At 36.0% G+C, this 26,630-nt stretch overlaps 1 protein-coding gene across 5 annotated transcripts in view; it reads left to right on the top strand.

The window, feature by feature from the left end:
* Positions 1-26,630, top strand: part of LOC120623214 (plectin) — a 65,209-nt gene that overhangs the window by 26,204 nt on the left and 12,375 nt on the right. For 3 of the 5 annotated variants that reach the window (XM_039889113.1, XM_039889104.1, XM_039889133.1), the window contains exons 2-10: positions 9,878-10,027; positions 10,668-10,764; positions 10,860-10,915; positions 11,723-11,986; positions 13,179-13,346; positions 14,203-14,349; positions 15,861-16,606; positions 17,078-17,288; positions 17,906-18,058. In XM_039889113.1, the coding sequence (XP_039745047.1) occupies positions 9,878-10,027; positions 10,668-10,764; positions 10,860-10,915; positions 11,723-11,986; positions 13,179-13,346; positions 14,203-14,349; positions 15,861-16,606; positions 17,078-17,288; positions 17,906-18,058 (1,992 nt within the window). The remainder of the gene's footprint in view (positions 1-9,877; positions 10,028-10,667; positions 10,765-10,859; positions 10,916-11,722; positions 11,987-13,178; positions 13,347-14,202; positions 14,350-15,860; positions 16,607-17,077; positions 17,289-17,905; positions 18,059-26,630) is intronic. The other 2 variants (XM_039889122.1, XM_039889143.1) reach the window with 1 other exon arrangement.

Here is a 26,630-nt window from a genome sequence, read left to right on the forward strand (position 1 = left end):
ATCTGTTTATGTATATAAAGCATTAAAATTAAGGACATACAGAATCCTCATTAATCCATTATTGCATTGTGTCCAAAACCAGACAAAACACACGTCTCATTTTACACCCACGGAATGTTGCTAACAACTTAAAAAACGGTAAAATAATAACTGCTACCTATATGCTAAATGGTGTGAAGTGATTAACCGTTAGTTCAAGAAACACTAGTAAAATGGAGTGGTTTTTGATACTTCAATATTAGTCGTGTACGCTATTTTAATCGGCTTTTTACTGTCTTTTGAGGAAGAAGACCTATACCTGTGACAATCTGATAAATCTGTACGATATTATTTAAGTGGTAAACGTGCGTAGAGAGTGTATTAAGGGGATCGTGTTGCGCATTACCAATAAAAATAAATATACTGTACAGATTAATTATCAATAAACAAGTTGCCACGGATAATTAAGCTGATTATTTATTTTATTTTAATTCGACTTGTCACAGATTAGTAAAAGATAGTGTGTTTATATTACGTGGATATAGGTATGTGAAACAATGTTCTTTTTAAGCTAAAATGTACTGTTTTTTGAAAGGCCTTAAAGGACTAGAATCCATGGCCGCAAAATAATTAAAAAAAAAACAATCTTCATTGGTATAAAAACATGTAACAAGGTTTTTATATACGGTCATATAAAACATTACTTCATGTTAATTTTCTAAAAGAAAAAAAACAATTTAAACCTAATTATTTATATGTGTCAAAGAAAACAATTTTTTTCTGCACAACTTCAGCGCGTTATTTTGTTAGTTGTCGTACGCAAAACCTATTTCGCGGCAAAGCACTTGACGAGGTCAACGCCATTTTTCCTGGCGGCCATGTTTTCTCTGTAGCTTCGTAGCACCCCATTCACGTCCCAACAACTCTTAACAAGAATCCACACGTAGGTACCATAAATTTTTACGATTACATCTTTCCCGTTTGGAAATTGGGAAATTTCGTATAGTTGTACGATATTTTTATTAACTATTTTAAAAGTAGAACTAAAATTATTTACCGCTCGCTAAAAAAGCTGTAGGCTACGATGTGGCTAGGATGGTTGACCTTACAGTTAACCAGGGACCGGTTTTTGACCACTTGCAGTATTAAATGTGAATGATTAAGATTTTCTGCCACTGTCTTTATCTTTTTATGTTAGCTTTATTTATGGCAGCTAACTCATAGCCTACAATTGCATTTACTACTTGTCAGTGTTAGTAGCCGGTCCCCCGCAATTTCTTTTGCGTTTTCTTTGGTTTGGCCCACAGAGATTGGTCAACCACTCGTACAAGTCTGATTATTAGAATTCTTTGTGAAATAATAAATATCCTAAAATGATTTTAACTTTAAAGTAGATATTGAATAATAAAAGTAATAAAACAGAAGTAAACATCGATACTATTTAATATAAATACGACCGTTTTAAATGAAAACTATCCCTTATTGGTTTAAGACTGGTACAGACAAGGACACCCTATAAGTATTTATAATTTACAAGCGGACCCCAGCGCCATCTGTGGGGCTGATTTGTGAATCTAAACCATCCAGGGTGCCACCCAAACGCATACCAAAAAATTCATTCAAATCGGTCCAGCCGTTTCCACAGTTCAGTGACATACACACGCACACAAGAAATATATATATAAAGATTTAATCATATCAATAATTTTTCCTCCCTATGTCCACAGGTTAGACATAAAATCAACAAAATTTTGTTGGAAATCATGATAGACCTAAAATCAGGATCTCGGCCGGATATTTTTAATTTGGATTGTGATAGTAGGTCTGTGTATCTGACGTTATAAAACAGTGACTTAATTATTGGTTTGTTCCGAGGTTATGTATAAATGGTACCTAATGCTTTCTTACAAATGGGGCGGTTTCCACGATATTAATTGAGGGCAAAGTTAAAATTTTATTCTTGACGTGCCCTGTTAAATGTTGCTCTACTAACAGGACGTTTGCTTGGCATGTTCCGTCAATAATTAATTAATTAAATAAACAAATATATATACTACGATAAAACACACATCACCATCAAGCCCCAAAGTTAGCTTAGCTTGTGTTATGGGTACCTACTCAGATGACAGATGAATATTTTTATGAATAATAGATACATAAATACTTTTAGTATACAGATTATTACTTTATAAAAAAAAATTAAAATCAAATTATTTATAACATTTTAAAATTAGAAGCCCGCAAACCTAAACATTTCCTAAGCTATCTTTTGAATTTGTTTAGCAGTATATACGGAATTTATAAAAACGGCGATAATTACATTTCAGCTTTAAAGATTCATAAAATTAAATTGGTAATGTTGCTGGTAAAAGTGAAGCGATAGACGAAAAACGCCGGAAACAGCCAGTAAACACCTCACTTAAGCATTAAATCTTTAATCTCGTTTGCATTGCTCTTTTGCAAATAATTTACGAAGGATGAGTTCACAGGCGATCCTTGCTTAATCGATACGACTTAATAAAAACGTTTTCTTTTGGTAAGATAAGATAGTAGCCGGAGATAAATTATAACGCCTAGCCTGCCCGAACCTGAACTAAGATGTATCACATTCGTGTTAGCAATATACTTTCTTGATCTGCTTTATGATTTTTCGTAGTAGACAAATCAACTAAGTGCAAATGGCAAACAAGAATTCTAACGTACCTTTTCTTGTGTTATGTTACCATAAGTACAAATGTATAAAAAAATTCTGACGATATAATTGACCATTCAATATTATGAAAAACCTTAGTTTTTACCTTGGTTTCGCCCTAAAACTCTACAAGGCTTTCGCGAGTTTTAGGGCGCAAAACTACACACGAGGTTACATAAATACATTCGTTCTCCCATTTTGAATATTAGTGTAGGTAGCACTAATCGAGGCATTATATTACCTGACTTAAATCCTTTTTCTCATTAGCACCAACCTACGTTGTTTCGAGTAAAGTGGCCAAGTTAAATATCACGTCCCTTGAAACAAAATACCGTAAGCAACAGCGAATTGGGTCAGGTTTAAAAGCAATCCCGCCTACTTTAAACTGAATGAAATAATCTCGCAAACAAAGGCCCTCTTTTCCTTGCCTAGTAATTTCCTCGCTGCGAAAGTGTAGGATACAAGAAAAACATAAAGAAATATGAGGCTAATTCCAAAGAAAGCTTATTTTAAAATATATCTACGTAGTAACCACCCTCAGAATTAAGAACATAAAAAAACTGTGTACACGACCAATATTGAAGCATCAAAAACCACTCCACTTTAGTAGTGTTTTGCAAACAGGCGACTAATCACTACATACCACTTAGTAGTTGACAATGTTCTAAACGTTTACCATAAAATAGGAAAAGTTTGGGAGCTACTTTCCAAGGGTGTTAGTGAGACGTGAGCTGGGCGTTTTTACTGTTTTTGTACACAGTGCACTTCATTTATTAATGCCTGAATGAGGATTCAGTATGTTCTTATTTCTGTGTACCCAGCATCGCTGTAGTCGCAGCACAAAACTCAATGTTTATATAGGTTTTATAAACTACAAACTTTAATTAATTTATATTTCACCTATTCCGATCCCCGCTAATGAGCCAACAAAAAGCGGAATATCACAAACTATCTTTCTCCTCATCATCTCATTACCGGCCCAGAAAAAGGCGCGGGCTCCTCTCAGAATGAGAAGGGTTTAGGCCGTAGTCAGCCACGCTGGCCAAGTGCGGATTGGTAGACTTCAAACGCCTTTGAGAATATCATCTAGAGTAGTGGTTGTCACGACAGTTTTAAAATTCCTTGCTTATTAGGCACAAGCCGCTGATTATTATAAACTAATAGTCACTTATTTGTAGCGGTGATAGTCCAGTGGGTTCGTCTTCACTTTCGGGGGACAGAGTTCGAATCCCAACACTTAAGTTAAGTGCGCTTTAATAAATTAAAATATCACTTGCTTTAACAGTAAAAGAAAATATCGTGATGAAACCTGCATACCTGAGAGTTCTTCATAATGTTCTCAAAGGTGTGTGTAGTCCACCACTCCACACTGGGCCAGCGTGGTGGACTACGGCCTTAACCCCTTCTCATTGTGGGAGCCCGTGCCTTGTGGTGGCCGGTATTGGGTTGGTTTAGTGATTGGCTTATATTAAATTAATATTTTACATAAAAATAAATAAGTACATACATACCTATATTTCATGCGTTTGGTGACATGCCACTGCTGTATACAACAAACCCAGTTAAATATATCAAGGTACCAACATCTGCTAATCGGCCGAAGCAGTTGCAGTCTTTAGATATAGTTATATTCATATTTGAAACAAAAAAAAAAATTACTTCATAATATCGTTAGTTAGTTATATAGTATTTATATTCTACCCACTCCGATCACAGCTAATGAGCCAAAGCAGCTGATTATCTCTGCCAGATCCCCGGACCGCGTACTTCCTCCCCCCACGCCCCTTTCGTGTCGGTATCAGTCCCATTGTCACTTATCGATTTTACGATGTTCCTAAAATACGACGGCTCAATTAGTGGCGTACAAGTAACGGCACAAGTCCTTTCCTACCTTAGGAATAAGGATTTTTTTATAGCATTTTTGTTGCCACTTGCTAACTAAAATTTAGGATTTTGATAACGGCTAAACGCTTTTAAAAAAGACGCTATTATATCATCTACTTACCTACTTTCGCTATAAACATAATGACCGAACCAATAATTGTTACCACCGCCGCACCGTTTCCCTCGTAGTCAATGTAGGATTTTTTTATATTCTCTCTTTTAAATCTATCTTTACTACCGGTTTTTTCTAGCCAAAGAATAATAAAACAGATAGTAGATACATTAACTAAGTAGGTCAATGTTGTTAGACGAAAAAAATGTTATATTGTCCTACTAAATATAAAATGCGAAAGTTTGTATCGACAGATGGATGGATGGATGGATCCGTAAACTACTTTTTATAATAAAATAATGCTGACGAACCCGTGAGCAACAGCTAGTCGTTAATATTTACCCAACTACACCAGAATGAGGACAAAGATTTTCGGTTGTTTGTGTGATACGTTTTTTCTTAACAATTTTAGTATGTTCGTAAAGACTTGATTCATTACTATCCATTTAAGTAAATACTAAGTATTTATGCCTCGCTCCATATACATATTCATATATAATGTTATATGCATATAGTTTTCTAAATCTGTGGGGTTGAGTCAGTAGGTATACGCTTGCTGGCCAGGTTGCAAATTCAAATTTAAAAAGTATGTTTGCGAGAGCGAGATAGCTGGATCACAGGTTGTGACCCAGCTACCAGGCGACGAGCTAGACCAGCGTAAAGTTGAGTCCTACATAACCACTGCACAGGTGCACAGGTACCTAGCCTGTGGTGTGGTGTCGGTGTCATAACAACCCATCACCGGCCCACTACATGGTCTACTTCCGCATGTGGCTTAGGCCGTAGTCAACCACGCTGGGCCAGTGCGGATTGGTGGACTCGACACGCTTTTGAGAACACTGTGGGGTACTCTCAGGCGTGCAGGTTTCCTTACGATGTTTTCCTTCACCGTTGAAGCAAGGTACATTAATATTTATTAAAACGCACATAACTTAGATAAGTAAGAGTTTATATTTCAAATTTTTAGTTATTAATTTTTAGTTAATATTTCAAAATTCAAAATTCATTTAATTCAAGTAGGCCTAATATAAGCACTTTTAAAACGTCAAGTCTGTATGTGTGTAGTGACTCTACCACCGGCTCGGAAGGCAGATTCTACCGAGAAGAAGCCTTCAAGAAACTCAGCAGTTGCTCTTTTCCAATATCAACAATTTACATTTTACATTTTAAAATTCATTTTTCTATCTTGTGAGATGAAAGCGGAGCCGTATGCTTCCAAGCAACCTTGTCATTAAAAAGTTCCTCAATTGTATAATAACCTCGCTGTAATAAATGTGTTTTAACACATTCTTTAAACTTATGCATTGGTAGGTCCAAAATTACCTTAGGAATCATATTATAAAAGCGTATACTCAATCCCACAAATGACTTCTGCACCTTTCGCAGACGATATGCATAAGAGTTAATATATGTGTGAAAACACATTTATTAACTCGAGGTTACTATACAATTGATGAATTTCCTAATGACAAAAATTCTAACGAAGTATACATAATCTTAGGTATCTAGTTCGCAAAAGTTGGTATGATAAATGACATTTATTTGTAAATTAAGTAGACCTTGATAGTATCGATTATCGTGCGTAATTAAGGAAGAAAATAGGACAATGAGAGGGTGGAAGGGTCGATAGGCGTGAGGTTTTAGTGAAGGAGATTAAGCGGAAAATTATTCTTAACTCAAAACAGGCGCAATTATGTCTAACAGACTTCAAAAAGGGTATGGATCTAAATTAGAAGTTTTGATTAAGGTACATACTAAACTTTGCCCGCGTTTATTACGGTTCTTTACATATCTTTTAGAACTGCCAAAAATAAAATTAATAAAAGTATGCCAAAAATAAAATTTATTGGTGGCTAGGTTAGGGCGTGGAGGCCGGCCATACAAACAAACAAACACACTTTAGCATTTATAATATTAGTATATGGACATATGTACCAGGATGAAGTAGAATATTTAGATTAGGTTTAACTATCTTTATCTAGAACGTGTTTTTTTTGTTTCGGTCGTTAAATCGCTTTCCCTTATATAACATGTCCTCTGTGATTGCGGATTCCGCTTCATACAAATATTTTCCATTGTCGTCGCTTTGATATACCCATGTACCTACATGTTTCCGAGAATGTAAAACGTGAATTTTCGAAAACATTTGTACAAACGTCGGCATGTATTTAAGCGCCGGCATATTTGAGAACATGCAATGCCTCGTCAGTCACAGGTACCATAATTTCAAATAACTTAGCATATGAAAAGTAGGAATAATATGTAAGATTTAGGTAGGAATAATATGTAGGATTAAACTCTACTACTACTACTAATAATGTTATTATGTGTCGAAGAAACTACACAGTATTCTGCCTGAGGATGTAGTGACAATATCACAGAATCAGTTTAACAATAGACTGGACAAAGATGAAAAAGACAGGAAGCACAAGAAATTATCGACGCATCAGCGATAGCTGCTTAGTCTTTTATCTAATATTAATAAAAATTTTGAAAGCTGGCATGAATAATAATGAAACAGTTTGCCAGTATTTGCACCGGTTACCTAGTGAGCTGGTTTTCTGGCATACCTACCTAAAGCGGAAATTCTTAATTCGAAAAACTCTTATTTAACTGTAGGTATAAGAAACAAGATCATGACAAGTCAGCTTCAAATCCAGGGTACGAAATAGTACTTGCCCGAACGTCCAGTAAGATATGCACATAAATGGCACACTAAAGATTTTATTTTCCTTAAAAGTGTAACATATATTTTTCAATTTTTATTTGTAAAAAGAAATACAAAGTCTTATTTAGAAACCCCTTTATTGAGGGAATTTAGAAGAAAACAAATCTTGCCCACTTTCATTCGAATTCTCTGTCTTCTGTGTTGATTGTATAGAAACATTTTAATTACACTATGAATCTAATAGTAAATAAAAGACCAGACGAGATGTTAAAATAAAATAATGTAAGGAAAAACTCACTCAAAGATTGGTCCGGTTAAGATAAGGTCAAGCTCACCCAAGATAACCCATTTCGACGGAATGAAGGTGAAACTCATATAAAATTCAAATTTAATATGCTTTATCACGCATCGTATGTTGTCGCATTAATGTTTACAAATATGCACACGTCTGTGTAATTACATTAAGCTTAGTAGTTAAAGTAAAACAAATGAGTTTACAGCTTGAAACTATTACAAGTAACGCTAGTAGGTAATGGATAGACGCAGGCGTTCATCCTCATCATCATATCAACCGATAGACGTCCACTGCTGGCATAGGCCTTTATTTCTCCTTCCCATTAATGTTATGCCTGATAATGACCACGCTGGGCAGACAGGTTGGTCATCGCAGGGCTAGACGCCTAGGACTGATCGCACCGACGTTGCTACTGCCCGACACCGGTCTGTGACATTTGTTCAGCCTAGCCAATTCGAAGTGGCTATACCGCCACTTGTCGGTCGCCTGAGCCTCGTCGGTTAGACGGCAGGGTTCACCACGGGCAGGTGAGGGTGGCAATTTGGCTGGTACAAGCCTCCCACTTACGCCCCAGCATATGTTTGCAATATGTGGGCTATATATATAATAATGTTCTTTGATAGAACATAAGACCGAAGAATACCGGCATTACTTTGCGGAATTCCATGATATATTACGAAAATTAAGCTTAATTTGCTAATTTGTGCGAAAAGCAGGATAATCTGTTTGGTGTTATCAAGGCACATGTACGTATCAGAAACGTTGAAAAAAACATTTCTGATTAAAACCATATTTGTAGCTCTCGATTAAAGCTGCGATTATTTCTGTTAAACGATTTATTTTAGCCGATAGTGGAAGACACCAATCCGGACTATTGCACCAACCACATTAATTGCAGCAGAGTGTCTTAGGTGTGAGGGCAATCTATTTTTGTTACGGGCGATTTATTTCTCAAAGAAAAATTCTAGGGGCAATTACAGAAAGGAAATAGTAGACCACTTTGTTGATTCGTTTGGTGAATCTTAATTCTGTCTCAAATGAGTACCAGAAAAGTGGAGGTTTAAGCATTGAGATATTAATAGGTTGTTTCTATATTTTTTCAAGCTATACTCCGCTATCAACTCTGAGTGTGACCTTGAACAATCGATTTCGATGAAGACTATGCTCAAAAGAAATCTTAAACGCGTTGAGTGTTCTTCACACAAATTCATATATTCTTAAGTATCAAGTGCCGTCGTAACATAAATGTTTCCTCAGACTTGAATACAAATCGGTTCGTAGAGCTTGAAGAATTTTCGCCAAAAATTCGCATTTCCCAAATAACATGGAACATAAAAAAGCTATTACCAGAGTCAGTTCTTGAAAATGGGTTATTTAACCTTCTTTTACGAGAGTTTCTTTGGTATAGGACTCTTGTGACGCCGAGAACTTTTAAGACAACTAAGTGCAATAATAAATCCGCAGAACACTGAATTAATCTGATTATTAAATACAGGCAGTGATATTGAATTCAACACAGTTAAGTCTATAGAAATATCGTAATGATCGTTTAATAGAAAATCTTCAAACATTATTTATAAAGTTTGCTTGGGGTGTATGCATGAATATGTTATGGGTATACTTGTTTAAAATCGATAAATAATAAAAATATGGTGATGTAGAAGATTAACTTGTTTTTGTGTTTTCTGCGCTTATCTCATTAACTATAATTAATTCCCAGTAAACGCGGTAAACGCGGTAATTGTAATACGGTACATGGCTAATGCATAATAAATGTATGTATAATGAAAGAATTGTAAATAAAACTAAACGTAACATAATAATATCATAACGAGGCTGTGCCACGCTTAAAGCACAAAGGCCAATATTTTTTGTATATTAAACAAGTTAGAAGCCAAATGCGATATAAATTACAGAAAGAACTTTTGATATGTTTGCAATATGTGGGCAATTTTGCCAAAATGTTTTTTAATAGAACATAACTATTTACAATTCCGCAAAGTTTTACTTCCAACAATTTAAGATACGATCAATATTTCAGTAAGGAGTGTAAAATTACATGTTTAATACATATCATTTACGGCATTCGAAGGATATCAGTGACCTAAGTTTAGACAATCTCTTGTGAATCATTAATTTTCCTGCTGAACAAAATTCTCCTTTGCATGATATATCTTTAGTTTTCTTATATTTCTACCAGAAAACAAAAGATTATTGGTCTTTAAAAATTCATTAACTTTTTTACAGAAACAAGCGATGCTGGTACGACAACTGGAAGAAGAACTCCGGTTGCGCTTGCGACAACCCGCTCCCGAGCTACAACAACAACTTGAGGCGCTGTATGGCGAGAATGAACACCTGCAGAGAGAGATAGCGATACTAAGGGAAACGATAAAGGTCAGGAAACAAAGTTTTCAATCACTCGAAGACTAGAATCCTTGTTTCTTACGTGGCCCGGACTTCGTTTATATCTCATAGCTTCGAGGTCGCACAGACTTACGCGTACCTCAGATTCTTCTTCCTAACGTTCCGTTTTTCAAAGCCGAAGTCCCAGTTACACACACTCACTTAGGAAGATGTTTTTACCATTTTCTTCGAACCCTTTAGGCTAAAACTGTAAAGAAACTTCGACAACCATTCTGGCTAATACACACCTGAATAAAAAAACAGCTACATATAATCACTGCTTAAGAACGTAAGTACACCATCTATATGCGAGACATCGTAAGCTTTAATTCTGGGGCCATCTACAAACCGCGATGCTGTTTCCAATTCCTTTCAATTCATCAGTCAATAGGTTTTTAGGAGATGAGCGCGCTTCACCATAACGCTGCATCAGGTACATATACCAAGAAGGCTCGAGTTTAATCAGCGGGCGACGGAAAGAGCTATGTTACCTACGTGATTAAATCAAGAATGAAGAGATCCGTGGGAGAACCAAAGCTACTTTTATGATCTGAGATTTTATGTCTTACAGTATAAAGATATATAATGTTGCTGTAATGAATGAATATTAACTAAATTTTGTTTTTATCAGGAGTTGGAACTAAGGATTGAAACACAGAAGCAAACGTTACAAGCAAGAGATGAAAGCATCAAGAAATTACTGGAAATGCTACAAAATAAAGGAATGGGTACGTTTGAGGAGCATTGAAAATCAATTATGAATGTAATCATTGAATTATATTTAGCTTTAACGAAGTGGATACGTAACTTAGACTTTTTCCAGGTAAAGAAGAAGAAAGACAGATGTTTCAACAAATGCAAGCAATGGCACAAAAACAGGTAATTATTGTGTTGATGTTGTTTTGAATGTCGTATTGCATGTTGAACCAGAATGGACTTTTTTCGGTTTATTAGTAAACCAAAGAATGTCTATCGTGTTCCTTATAAAATAATTCCTGCACCGTGTCTTAGTCGTATGTATGCACGTCACTTTGCTTCCTCATATTTATGTATAAATATTAATAATCACATGGGCGTTTTATTTTGTGATACCTTTATCAAATCACTGTTTCTCTTAGAGTTGCTCTTGATAGTTTCATTTCATTCATTTGTCTCTAGCCGATGTCTCTGTCGCGTCGCTTGTTTGTGTACAATCGACCTCTTTCTCTTTTACTCTGGCTTCTTTCAACTTCGACAGACTCTCGCTTACTCTTCACGGTCTCTGTACACCTCGAGCTTAAAACCCCGAGCACCTTTTTTCATTCTCTTATCGATCCTCCACCCACACGTCGACCTACAATACAAAAAACCAAGTTTGACTCAATCTTAAATCTAAACCCTCCGATTCGGCCAGAACACATCAAAATTTTTTAAACCAGAAGAGCGACACGAACACTGACTCACGACATTGCATGTTTAGCTCATTATGTCCCCGTCACATGAACCCTAGCGAAGACCGTCTCGTGTAAATTTCATTGGTTCAGTTTGAGCAATCATTAAATTTTGTGTACCGCCTCCTGTGACTGGGGCTGCGCGTGCTCCGTGGGTGGTGCGCAGCCCCAGTGTGGTGGTCGAGTAGTGGCGGCTCGGTGAGGTGTGTGGTGGGGCGGGTGTGGGCGCGGGCGGCTGACTACTGGCGTGTGGCAGGAGCTCAAGGCGACGGCGGACACGCTGCGGGCGCTGCAGGTGCAGCTGGAGCGCGCGCTGGCGGCGGCGGGGCTGCCGGGCGGCTCGGCGGGCGCCACGCTCACCGCCGTGCTGGAGACCAAGGAGGCGCGCATCGCCACGCTGGAGCGGCAGGTCGCGCTGCTCGAAGGCGAGCTGGCCGCGCTCGGCTCGCCGCCGCCGCCCTCGCTCGCGCCCAGCCACGCCTCGCTATACGATAAGGCCGACCCTCCCTTCAAGCGACAAGTAAGTTTCCTGCTGAACGACGTGCGCATCACCAAGGACGGGCGCATGACCGCGCCGCCGCGGCCGCGCGCCACCGCCCGCGCCGGCCGCTCGTGCCGGCCGCCCTACTACTGTAGCGTCACCACCCTGTGAGCCGTGCCGGCTGCCCGGCCGCGCCCCGCCGACGATCCCGTGTCAATTTATCGCTTTAAGACCGATCTTAGCCGAGTCGACGACTCGAAATATTTTTATGTAAACTTGTTCACTGTTAGAGCTATTTTTAATTAAAATAAGAGATTATATTCTTGAACAGTCGAATATTTTTGTTAAGTAGAATCCTAGGTGCGATATTTTAGATATGAACTTTATGGTTATCGAAGCGTGTGAGATCGTTTACTTTAACACCAAATTGATGATTTAGAGACTGTTAATAAAAGACTGTTGAGGTCGTATGCATCGAACGAGTAATTGGGGTGCGTTTTTGTCGAATTCCTGATCATGTTTCGCTTTTGGTGTTGAACGCAACTCATCGTCCAGTATGCAGCTTGGTCCCGCGTCACCCATCACTAGTCTAGCTCACACGTCCTGGCCTCTTCATGTAGCCATCATCAGTCTCTGTCATTTTATCGGTAGATAAATGTATCACATCATAGGCGCCCGTACATCGTCGAAATTTGACTCTTTTAGAAATTTCACACTGGAAAACTTTCTATCGATTCTCATATATGCTTAAATTTTACCATACTAACCTAGCGCTAGTTCAAAAAGAAAGTTTTCCAGTTGTATATGTTCGTTTTGTATATTTTCTTAAGTGTATTGATACAGTTTTGAATTTTATCTGAGTGTTACTAAACGTGATATGCATGTGAAAACATTTTAAGATATTACAACTAATATGTCTTCCATGGCATTTATGTCATAAATTGTTAGATGCTGGAAACATTTCTTCGTTATAAATTATTACTTACTAATAAGCTTGCGTTGCTTCATCATCGATACTAACATAAACTCGTTCCTTCTCTTTGATGGTTAAAATCGTTTCTGAATGTAGATTTAAATCAACATCAATATCATATTTGCCATTACTATTTGCCTATGTAGATAGATTTTTATATTTCCTGGACTGATTGTTATTGAATATTTGTGCCAACTAATTTGGTGTTTGGATTTATTTAATTATGTACAACCTGTCGGGTGGATGGTGATTGAGCAGTTGGATGAGTTTCGTCTGGAGATTCAGAGACGAGACCAGGAGATCCTTGGGATGGCGGCGAAGATGAAGGCATTGGAGGAGCAGCATCAAGACTATCAGCGACACATAGCCGTCCTTAAAGAATCACTTTGCGCCAAAGAGGAACATTATAGCATGCTCCAGACTGATGTAAGATAAAAACTTATAATACATATATTACATTTAATGTAGCTAAATTTTATAATACTTAGAAAAATCCTGGTTTTTACAGTATTGTTACGAGCGTACTTAAAGTTATGAGATTGCACGAATCGCAAACAACGATTTTTGAGTATTAAATCGGCAAAGGGTAAAACGGACAATGGTGAATTTGAATATCGTACATTCCGTATATTACGTTTTTACTTCGTAAAGATTTGGCTTGAAACTCTATAATTAGATGTATTCAAGACATACCTATTAACTTATAGTGGCTTGATACACAAACACCACAAATGCTCGAGAGGTGTGTTAATTATGTACTGAGAGTGCATAATTAACACACCAATAAGACGCATTTAATTACTATAATATATAGATAAATACAATCAACAAATTAATCCAATGTTTGTTAATATCGGTATGATGAACGAGTATGATTGATTTATTATGTTTGCAGTGCCCATCGTAATTTGAGAGCCATATTGTTAATGATATTTCGAGGACATCGGATAATATACCAAATATTTACCTAACCAAATTCGTTAATCGTGATATACATTTTTTTTGGAAAAATAAACGCAACTCATCAACTTTGTAAAAAAATTCAATAAAATCACAATTTTTTTCTAAAAAAATTTATTTGAGCTTCCTTTTCATCTCTTACTTTTTCCTTGTATTTTCTAGCATATTCCTAATATTTGAACAATCTGCTCAAATATAAACACTCTCGAATATTTGTCAGACTCTCTAAAAATATTATGAGTCTTCTGTGTAGACAATACAAGAAAAAAAATAGGGCGGAAAAAATAAAGAGTTGAGGATACATTTAATGATGCTATAACAGGTGGAAGAACTGAAAGCACGTCTGGATGAAAAGAGCAGGATGGTGGAGAAGAAGACTGCAGCAGTGCTCGCGGCCGCACACGAGTTGGCGGAGCTTAGAGATCACTCAGAGATCAAGGATCGGAAGATTAACGTGCTGCAGAGAAAGGTAATGAAAGGATGCTGCGGCAGATATTGTAGGTGACCGTAAAAATTACTTGCACTGGAAATAGCAGTATCAGCTAGGAGTCTTTGTAGATAAGTTGGTTATCAAATAGAAGTTATGTAAATATTAATGATATGCACTTAAATTTTCTTCCTGTAAACTCATGGTACTTAAACAAGATTACAAAAAAATTGTTGCTTCTTGATCAACTAACTTTCGAAGTAGTTGTACCTGTAATGTGTTATAAATTTGACGTTATTTTTTTGCTGTGGAAAAAATGCAGTGCTTTTTTGAAATATTTAAGAAATCCTAGTTGAGTATTAGCTTGATAATGCAAAAAATATATATTGGCAAAGTACGCCTTACATTCCATTTATCAGAAAGAGTTCTGAATTGTTTAAATTAAAACTTTTAAAATAATTCAACCTTATGCGGAAAGTTAATTCCGCTTAAACTACAAGAAATCCTGATGAACTAGAACATAATAAAAGCGAAAGCATTCAATTAAAGTGAGGTATTTTGTTGCTTTAAAATGCTATTTAAATTGACGGAAATTCCATGGGAAACTCGATAAACTTTTTGATTCGAGGGTTGACCCTTCAGTTGCCAAAAAGCTAACTAGTTAAAATTGTTTGCGAATTCGTAAATTGTTTCTAGTTGTTTTATTAATAGTTTCATGAATTACTGATGTTTTTTTTTTAATTTAGTATTTCATCTGCTTTATCCTTGGTATAAATATGTGTTTATTTACAAAATTTTGTTATATTATAATGTTAATTTTTAAATGTAAGCCTTATTATATATACATATGGTTCTCCTTACCCATTTTTTTTACATCCCAATTATTTATTCGTAATGGTTTTGAAAATACTCACAGATATTATCATGTTAATACGCTATCCAGTTGGTAGCTACACAGGCAAGGTGCTCCCGAAAGGTAGCCTAGGCTTTCCTATTGACGAGACCAAGATTGATCCCCGACACGCACTTCTTACTTACCGAAGTTATTTAATGAAATAACACTTGCTTCATCTTCATCATTAACATTGTGAGGTGGATAAGCTACATGCCTGAGAGATCTCCAAAATGTTTTCAAAGGTTGATGATGATGATATCATGGCTTATCGTTGAGCCTGAATGCGTTGAGTCACCAGATGCGTGGATTACTTTGTGTAACACAATATTAAGATGATATTTAATTAATAATTGTTGATTAGTGCCAGCATTTTAGTAGGAATATCATAAAACACTATAAGTTTTCTGCTATTGTCGTTTGCTTATATTTCATTGAGTTATTTTATGTTGCATTTTAAATTTGTGTTTTTTTTGTTTAGTGCTAGTGATGTTTATTATCAGTTTTTGGTGTTTTGGTATATTACAATTTTTTAAAAGGTATGTATGTTTTTTTTTTGTTCAATTGGTTTTACAATATGTTTATTTATCGTTTTTTTTGTTTTTTTACAACATATATTTTTTCTAAATGTGTGTAACTACATTTTGCAAACTTCTTTTAGATTGAAAACCTTGAAGACCTCCTCAAAGAAAAAGATAATCAAGTAGACATGGCGAGAGCTAGACTAAACGCAATGCAAGCGCACCATTGTTCATCTGAAGGTGCACTTTCCTCCCTTGAAGAAGTAATTGGTGACAAAGAAAAACAAATACAACAACTTAGAGAACAGAGAGATAGAGCTGAACATGAGAAAAATGAAGAAAGAGAGCTGCATGAAAGAGAGATAGCAGATTATAAAATGAAGCTTCACGCACTTGAGAGTGAAGTTGAGAAACTTGGCGCCAGGCTAGAAAGAGCTCAAGCTGAGAAAGACCGACTTGAAGCTAAATTAGAAAGTTCACAATCTGAGCTAGGAAAATCAAAGGCAGAATTGGACAAAGCGGCTAGCGAAGTTGGTAGGTCAGGCGCTGATTGGGAAGCGGCAAAACAACGTTTGGCGAGACTTGAACTTGAGAATGAGCGTTTAAAACACGAACTAGAAAGATCGCAGACAACATTCGGTAGAAGCACACTGACCACATCTCAAGAATTAGATCGAGTTCAAGAGAAAGCTGATAAGAATGCTGCAGAGTTAAGAAGAACGCTTGCAGAACTAAGAGTAACCCAAGCGGATGCTGAAAGAGCTAGGTCCGAAGCCAGCGCGCTGCAGGATAAGTTAGAAAAGTCACAGGGTGAAGTCTATCGTCTCAAAGCGAAACTTGAAAATGCACAAACTGAACAAGATAGTCTGAAGGAAGAATACGATCGGTAATTATAAAGATTATTTACTTATGATTTTGGATTTTAATTTAGGTGTTTAGCTTTAATCCACAATCAATGAGTTAGTACATGGTATAAGTATATAATAAACATGGAGACAACGGAGCATGAAATTATAGTTGAGAAGTTAGAATGTCTATGTAGAAAACCATATTAACTGTATGAGTTATGTAAATTTTGTTTATGAGTTGAAAGAGAAGAAAGTAGTAAGCTTATGTATTGTGATCTATCTCTTATTAACGTACATTTAAGAATTCATTTTGCTTGCTGCTAATTTAGGAAATTAAAAAATACATCGTTAAGTTTGCGGTCAAAATATATTTACATTGAACATATTCGCACTGCTATAATATTTTATCATAATGGCAGCATAAAAAGCACTTACAATATTGCAAGTACTAGAATATTCGTTGAATTTCGAAAAATTAACTTAACTAATTTGAACTCTTTGTCCCAAAGCGTACAAGCTTCTGTAAGTCGTCTGCACTCCGAACGTGACAAGGCAACAGCGGAACTTGATAAAGCACGTGAAGAACTGGAAAGGACACAAGCTACTCTCGGCAAAGCACAATTACAGCAAGACAAACTCCAGGCATCATTGGATTCCGCGCACTCAGAGATTGATAAACTGCAAGAGAAGTTGGATAAATCTGCTGTTGAAGTAAGAAAGGTAAGCATTCTTAAAGAAATTACAAAACAACTTAAGAAGGAGGATCTTTAGACGATGAAGTCGAATTTATACATGTTGATGAACTCTCGATTTTTTCTTTATATATGACAAATTCTTCTTCTTCAAATTTCATCTTCAATTTCATACGCGTTACCATTAAACAATTGTATAGTAAAATTTTAAGAAAACATAAAAAGGAGAGTACACGGCACACCATACTTTAAAATGTGAGTACATAAACATCTGTAAAAAATAGGAGTGTAAAGAATTGGGAAAAAACTTAATGAAAAATATTGTAATGTAGTTTTTCTGATATAATGTATTTTATTCATTCATGCATTTTTTTATAATGCTAGAGTACTTGGTTTCCATTTAATAGCTACAAAGGGAAAAGTAAGGGAGAAGACGACCGAGACTGGATTTTGTGGCGCAAATAAATCGAAGGTGGGTTTTATATAAAGAGGTGAAAGAGAAAGTCATGAACAGTTAAAGTTAGAAAGGACTACAGCAACAAGAGCTTATCTCTTTAGTTAAAGATGATAGAGTACTTTGAGTTACAGACTGGAGGCTGTCAGTTCGACTTCAATTTATTTCTTAATTATTTGTTTTATCAACAGTTGCAAGTTGATCGAGAGAAGTCGGCCTATGACTTCGAGTCGCTACAGTCACAGCTCGACAAAGCCCTCGGTCAAGCAGCAAGACTGCAGAAAGAACGAGACACTGCCCAACTCGACGCCGATCGGTTCAGAGACAAGCATGACAAAGCGCAGGTAAGACTTTCTTATTCTTCTACCTAAGTAGCTCTCCAACTAGTAGAGGTTAGCCAGGATTCGCATCCGTAAAGAAGTATTGGTAAGATTTTGGAAAATTGTAACTATTGGACTACCATAGAGACATTATTATACGAACTAATGATTTGTGCGGATATAGATTTAAAGAATTGGGCTAAGTATAATCGCGGTATTTAAAATTTCAATTCTTGTTTAATTTCTTAATTTATAGTATAATTCTTCTGTACGCGTGCTTGTCACGTAAATTCTCTTAAACGGTTGTGGTTTTTTTATCAATGGGATTTTTTTTCAATGGGATCGGCAGGTGGCTCTGCTTTATCGGGCTTGACGACGTCTGCTTGGTCGGGTAGTCTGAAAATAAATTTCATGCATCATCATAAATAAATAGCTGATGTACTTGTGTTATTAATAAAAGGTTAATGTAGCAGAAAAGTAATTTTCTTTATAGGAACATATATTAGGCTCAAGAACAATCCGATAATATCGTCCTTTGAATAGTTGCATTTAGTATTTCGGCGAAATTGTAATATTTGGTTAAAACCTTTAAGTTCCGTATTAATAAAACTACATCAAGTTAAGTTCATATTCTCAAGTATCGGTTAATAAATAAAAAAATATATATACACTTCGACAATACACCCATCGCCATCTAGCCCCAAAGTAAGCGTATCTTGTGTTATGGGTACTATGATGACTGATGAATATTTTATGAATAATAAACATAAATACTTATAATATACATATATCACCCAGACACTGAAAAACAATTATGTTCATCACACAAACATTTTCCTATCGTGGGATTCGAACCCACGGCCTTGGACTCAGCAGGGTCACTGTCCACTACTCCAATTGGCCGTCAAACTTTCCTATATAATCTATGCTTAAAACCAAAGTAACTAACTAGGCCTAATTCCACTGGTTTATGCCATCCGTTGTAGGTGTCTGACTGATTTAGCCACTTTAACTTTTTATTGCTATTATGTTTATAATCATCCCCAACCTATTACCGGCCCACTACAAAGCAAGGGTTTCCTCACAAAATGGACAGAGTATAGAATATATTACACCACCATTGGATTTGTATACTTCACACGCCTTTGAGCCATGAAGGTTTCCTCACGATGTTTTCAAGCACAACACGATAATCAAGTGATATTTGTTTAAATTAAAAACGCACTGCATAACTCCGAAGACTTAAGAAGTTCGTAACCAGCGATCGAGCTCGGGCCCCACGATAGACATGCCGAAGTGTTAACTATTATAGTCGGAAAAATATAATAGGCCCGTTTTGACATTTGTGAAAGACCATAGAATGTAACTTGGAACGAAACTGAAAGAAACAAAAAAATAAAAATCAATTACATACAGTGTTTTAAAAAATACGTAAATTTTTTTGGGACGTTAAATAATATGAAAGAATATATCGCGAGTATTCTTTTTGCGCTTACTTCATAGTAGCATGCAATTTATAATTGTTGCGAAACGTTCCGAAAACAGTTACGTTCTCAGTCTTTTTTTTTTTTATACTAGAGCTGTAACCATTTTTTTACTGAATATCGAAATTAAATATTGTGTAGTTATCTTTACTGCAAAGAATGTGCTTGGTTCTTAAAATGGGTTCTAAATAATGAGTCTGAGATGATGTATCTGACCAAGCGGCACATGACTGAAGCGTCCCCGCGCGCACTGCGCAGTTTTTCGTTCCTCATCTTGTAAAGTTGACTGTGCGCTCGTTTAAGTTTGATATATATTGTTTACTATTACGTTAACTATGGCTCTTCTATTTTGGACATTAATTTAAACATAGTGATTTGACTCGAGTTTTGTGTTTGTTGTTATATAGTACTAACTCTGTTTCAACATGTTGAAAAGTGGACGTATAATCAACAGCCAGTCACGCGTATTGGTTGTGAAGTTAAAGGAATACTTTGAACGAACGAACACTTTACAATACATAATAATATCAATCGAGTACTGATACAAACTTGAATTGATTTATCGTGAGTATCGAGTACAGAGTCTCATGGTTACATAACTAGTTACGTCGCGATGACAAATGTCAAAACGGGCCTATTACATTTTTACGACTATAGCTAGGCTATTATAGCAGCAGATGTCGATGGTCTTAAAACTAAATTAACTTATTGCTGACGATAGTCCCTAACAGTGTAATCGATTCAGTGTCCCGGAACAAACCTCATAAAACTGTAACTCTGTGTTATTTATTTCCAAGGACGATAAAGATCTCTAAACTTGGCATGGGAAAGCATAAATTACAATGTGTAAAAATTACGTCACTGTGCCAACTATCTTAGCCGAGGTCGTCCGTCTAGACGCAACGTCGCCATCTTTGAATGCCGCATTGACAGCTCATTTATTATCTGTGTAGGTTTTATGAACACGATCCTGCACTAATTTCTTTTCTAACAACTAAACGTTCTTACAAGTTATGTAAATATATAAATTAGCGATATTTTTGATAAGCCTTTTTTTGCACCCTTTCGGTCTGAAAACAAAATTAAAATAAGTACTTAAAATCATCTCACTTAAGCGGTTTTCCTTGAAGTACGTATTATATACATTGGGAATCCATTACACAAACTATCTTATAATATTAAAATTACATGGCAACGTAAAAAGGTAGTGAACTTTGCTAGCAGTTGAAAAGAGTCAGCTTATTTGATAGATGCAGTAGTTACTTTGCGGAACTCAATGATAAATTTAGCTTAATTTGCTATTTTCCGCAAGAAGCAGGAGAATTATAACGATGGTTTAGAGGTTGACTGTAGGTAATATTTAACAATTTTTATAATTATATAATAACTGTTAAGTACTAACAACAGTCAACATTTTCAACACATGCATGCCTAAGAGTTGCATGTTCTCAAAGGCGTGTGGAATCCACCAATCCGCATTGAGCCAGCGTGGTTGTTAAGACTTAACAATTATTATAATATAATTATAGTAATAGTCAACATCTGACCGTAGTCCACCACGCTAGCTCAATGCGGATTGGTGGATTCCACACGCCTTGTTTCTCACAATGTTTCCCTCACCGTTACCATAACTTAGCAAAGTAAGAAGTACGTGCTGGGATTCGAATACGGCCCACCGAAAATGAAACCGAAGTCCTTACCACTGAGGTATCACCGCTTAGAACATAAGAGGTACAATAATTACTGTCAATTCAATGTGCAATGAAGTGACTAACCTCATGTTCGAGAAACACTGCTAAAGTGTTGTGGTTTTTGATCAATAGAAGTGGGCGTTACTTTGCGGAAATCCATGATATATTATGAAAATTTAACTTAATTTGCTATACTCCGCAAAAAGCAGGAGAATCTGTATGGTGTAAATTATAATTTCTTCAATTCTGATACTCCACACCAAACAGGTCTTCGGCAATTCAAATTCAAATTCAAATTCGAAAATGTTTTATTCATGTAGACCTTATCACAGCCTGTATGAAGCGTACACACATTTAACATGTTACTCTACCACAGGTTCGGAAGGCAGATTCTACCGAGAAGAAGCCGGTAATAAACTTAGCAGTTGCTCTTTTCCAATATCAACAATTTACGAAGCGTACTTATGAAGCGTACACACATTTATCATGTTACACTAATCATAGTGATGGTGATAACTGCATTCGTTAACTTAAAACTAAAGCTAGGAGGGTTTAAACGCGCCCTGGTCTAAGAAGAGCCCATAACAAACTTATCCAGATTATTTTTTTGTTATCACCATCTCACAGTCGAGCTTATGTTGAGCTATGATGTTAGAGCAATTCACACCCAAGCTTTTTTACCATACATTTACCTAATGTACCCTCTACGCACGTTTCGCTCCGAAACCAGAACATCGGTTGATGGAGCTCGGAAGATGTTGACTTTACAATGAATAATTGTTATGTTGCTTAGATATTAATCGTGAACGAGAACTTTATAATATTTATTTCAGCCGAGTTGGTATTGACCGTAGAGTCGGCATGTTGTTCGAAACACTTTATGGTGTTCATTATTTTATTCTGTTAACTTTTCTAAATTATGGGACCGCCCGTTGAAGGCCTATTAAAATAGCTGGACTTTAATAGTTGTGATTTATAATGGGCGGCCATTAAATCTACCTAATTATAGAGTAATAAAACAACTAACCACATTAAAAAATGTTGGCAGAAAAATGTCAATGTAACTTAGTATAAGCTGGTAATGAACTTTGAACTAGATTATTGGATAGATAAAGGCCTTAAGATGTTTAGTATACCATAATGATGTTTTGACAACATAGACTTTTTTTTTTAATCCATCTTTACAGCGAAAAACAGATTAGGTATGTTTTACTTAACCAATTTTCTGACTAAATGGTTTTCGGCAGAAAAAAATAACAAAGGACGCAAATTTGCAAAGCGACTAAAGTTCTTAGCTATTTATTTACTTTTTGGGGATAAAATAAGAATCACATTCCCAATATTTTGGTAGGTTTAATTGTATTAAGGCAACTGGAAATTGCAGAAAATAGCTGAAAATGTGCACGGAGCGTTTTGGTGTGTAGCGTTCTGAAATCGAATCCGGTCATATCATGCGATTAAGATCCGGTCATATCATAATACAAAAGGCGTGGTGTGGCTACATAACGTCGTGAGGAAAACTGCATTCCTTGAGAGTTCTCCGTAATATTCTTAAGGTCGTGTTAAGTTAAACAATCCGCATTTGACCAGCGGCATTGTGGACTAGAGTCTAAATTCTCAATCTGAGAGGAGACTATAGTGGGCCGGTAATCGGTCGATAATGAAGAGTCAACTGTTACGAAACGAAAGTCGTTTTCTGGGCTAATTTTGTTACCGACCAGGAAAATAAATAAATAAAAAATACAATTATATATCTGGTTTCGGTGAATACTTATAAATGTATTACATGAAACAATTATTGACTTCACTCTTGACCGATGAAGTATTTTTCAAATTGCTGTATTAACGATCGTACACGTTTTCGTTCAAAATCAATCAACGCGAAATAAATAAAAATTGCAAAAGTTATTTTCGTTAGAATCCCAACGTAATCCCTAGTGAAAAACATTTAGCAAAAAAAGCAATATGGCGGCTTTATGACGCCACATTCGTGCAGAGGTCGGTACTGACGTCTTTTTAAATACGTACTTTTTTAACATAATATGATTACTAGAACTTACGAATGGTTTCTGGGTAATTATCCAGCACGCCGCTTGTAAAAAGCACATAATATAATATAATTATAATTTTAAACTCTATCGTTCCGTACGTGGTTAAAAAAAAAACTAGCAGAGTTATATTTCAAGCGAGTTAAGTTATAAATTAAAAAATCAACACTGAATAGTCGAAACGTTTTGCATTACATGCATATCGTGTGTAACGCATATATAAAGCCTAGGTCATACGTAATCCATAAATAAACAATGTGAAACAAGAGCCAGTCAATATTTCATGAAATATGAACATTCGCACGAAGCTTTCCGTGGTTATCGGCAATTTATTTTGCAACCAAGTTCGCTAGGTTTCATTTTACTGGCACAGAAAGTCTTAAGGTTTTAATACTGTAGGTAGCTCATATTTTGTGTTAGGAAGTGGTGTCAAAAAGCAATGCTACCGACCTCGCGGACTTTCGGGAAGACCTAGTTGCAAGCAATGAATTAATAACAGTTGCTATAACCACATAAAATATATAAGTTAAAGATACTGTGCTACGGGTATAACGGTGGAAAAAACACCGGAGGGAAATTTGCATGCGTGAGACTGATTGTTGACCTTATTTTGCTAAGTTAGGTTCATTTAAATTTAGAAAGTATTTTTAGAACACCAGAATGAAAGTTTTTAGTCGTTAATAGTAGTTTATATAGGAGTTTACAGCTTATTATACTACTGCAATCTCACCTGGTGGTAAGTGATATTTATTTTCTTACAATCATAAGTAGATATCATAGGTGACTTGATGTCCTGAAACTCCATTGAGTTTGTATGGACATTGCACAATCCTCTAATGTTATACAAAAATTTAAAATCTAGGTAGAATCTGTTTTAGTATTCTTAGTTGTATTTTTTCAATTTGTTCGACCTATGTTTTAAAAGTCCGTATAAAATAATGCATTTACCCAATGCTTTGTATATTTGTAATTTTATGATGATGCAGTCTAATATGCCAGCGAGCTAACCCGTTAGGGAGTATGGTAGTAATACCCCTAATCTGTTTCTACGCGACGTCGCATCGAACACTAACGTCCATTTTCAATAACCAATCTATGGGTAGTCTATAGATTTATTACTTAGCAACGTTGTTAGGGTCAAAAAACATAATGAAAACATAAAGAAAACGAAGCTGTATATATTGTCCTTATACCTATGTGAAAACTTCGATACCTCAATATAGAAGTATTTCCCGCCATATAGCTAGGTAATGTGGAGACCGACACAAACCTCCGCTCACAGATAGTTTTACGTAAACGAGAAAAAAAAATACTTTTTGTTAATTGGAATTATATGACCAACCGACAGATGTCAGTAATAAATTCTTTCAGCGGCTGCATTATAAAGACTTATAGCACGGTAAATATAGATTACTAGCCTACCCAGGCCGCTTCGCCGGGCTAGATTTTGCTTTATTTTATTTAAACAATAAACTTACATAATTAAATTTTTAATTTAAGTCTCATAATAATATATTAAATATCTTTTTTTAATAATTATTATTTAAAATATATTAAATCATTTATCTTTCTCTCCGTATTCATTCTCTTCTCGAGCGATCTACACCCATGTACACCCAACAATAGAATATCATCATAGTAAATAAAAGCTGTATTTGACAGTTTGACAGTTCAAAAATAGGAGTGCTCCGATCGTCACCAAACTTTACAGGATTACTCGCCAGGTCAATCCGGAGACTCCTAAAAGTTTCATTGAAATCGGTCCAGCCGTTTCGGAGCCTGTACGGAACATACCCACACACTTTCTCTTTTATATATATAGATAGATAGATTACTCTGATTACTTAAAGCATGACTGCGTTGACTATCTATATTGGACTAAACCTACCTCGATGTCTGTGGTAGCACTTTAATGTACGAGTATGAAAATGCGTCTCGATACACGCCAATACATCTCAGTACACATCGATGCGCCTCCATGCATACCATCATTACTTTAATGATGTTACCTCGATAGAGCGATTCTAATATATTTGCACGCTTTTGTACCCAACCAACTGTAGCTGGGTTTTGGTCGGAAGAGGCGAGAGGAAAACCAAATGTGCACTGTACTCTCATTATACAGTTCTACATTATTACTGGAATGCAATAAATAAACTTTCTCCGTGCCTTTTATTCAGTTCCAAAGAAATAAGGAACAGTTTTATCGTGCTTAAGAAAATCAGTATTTTTCACACATTATTTCCGCTATCTAAGTCTTCTAGTACTGAGTGCGAACTGTGACTGGTCAGCAAAAGGGGCTGGTTGTCGTCGCCTTTTTTTTCAGGCGTTTTCGGATACAAAGTCAAAGTCAAAGTCAAAAATAGCTTTATTCAAGTAGGCCCCATAGGTGGCACTTTTGATGCGTACATAAGAATTACACGGTAGTGAGATGATGGCGATAACCACATTCGTAAACTTAAAACTAAAGCTACGAGGGTTCCAAACGCGTCCTGGTCTAAGAAGAAGCCCACAACAAACTTAGCCGGGTGTTTTTTTTTGTTATCACCATCTCCCAATGTCATTTTAAATTATTATAAGAGCAACCTGGTTAGAGCAATAGTTTACACCCAAGCTGTTTTATCGATTACGTAGTCCTTTATACATACTATAATAGGACTTTTCTATAAGCTTACAACTATATACTATTCATATATGTATGTAAGTATGTATATGAACTTCTTTATTCCGCCATAACTTGTAAAGCCTGTAAAAGATTTGGATGAATAAAGGTATCCTTACAATTCCATTATCACGAGTGAATCTGGCTGTAAATTTTATGAAAGCAAAAAAACAACATGGCGCCATTTTCAAATGTTAAAATTCACAGTTTTGCCAATCGTGTTTGTTAATTTTTATTTACGTACTTACTTGTTTTTCTTTGTTATATTATATATCTTCCCCGCTACTTTTTACTGTACTTATTAATAATCAGATCTAATGGCATTTCATTTAATTAAATCTTTGGAGCGTGTAGCCTAAATTATTTAGGAAACATTGTCCATATATACCTAATTACTCGTACGTCTAGTGCAGGCTGTTATAAAGATTTATTAGTTCTAAGTATAAAGCAGTTTTAGTAATCACTAAAAATCCAGATTACGTATTTTTGTTATAACTACAGTTATTTCGGGTTAAAGCACTCTACCCTGCAAATCGATGTTTAAGCAGTCAAACGAGTGTCATAATATCTCCTCACACTTTATTGGAACTAAAACCAATATTGATTACGTCTCGGGAGTTCCCATCTTCCGGCTTTGGTGTACTCGAGGCTTTTTATCCACTACGGAGGGACCAATCTGTAGGTTCAGTTTTGATCAATCCGTAAGTATAT

This window comes from Pararge aegeria, chromosome 1 (genome assembly GCF_905163445.1).
Source record: "Pararge aegeria chromosome 1, ilParAegt1.1, whole genome shotgun sequence".
NCBI lineage: Eukaryota > Metazoa > Arthropoda > Insecta > Lepidoptera > Nymphalidae > Pararge > Pararge aegeria.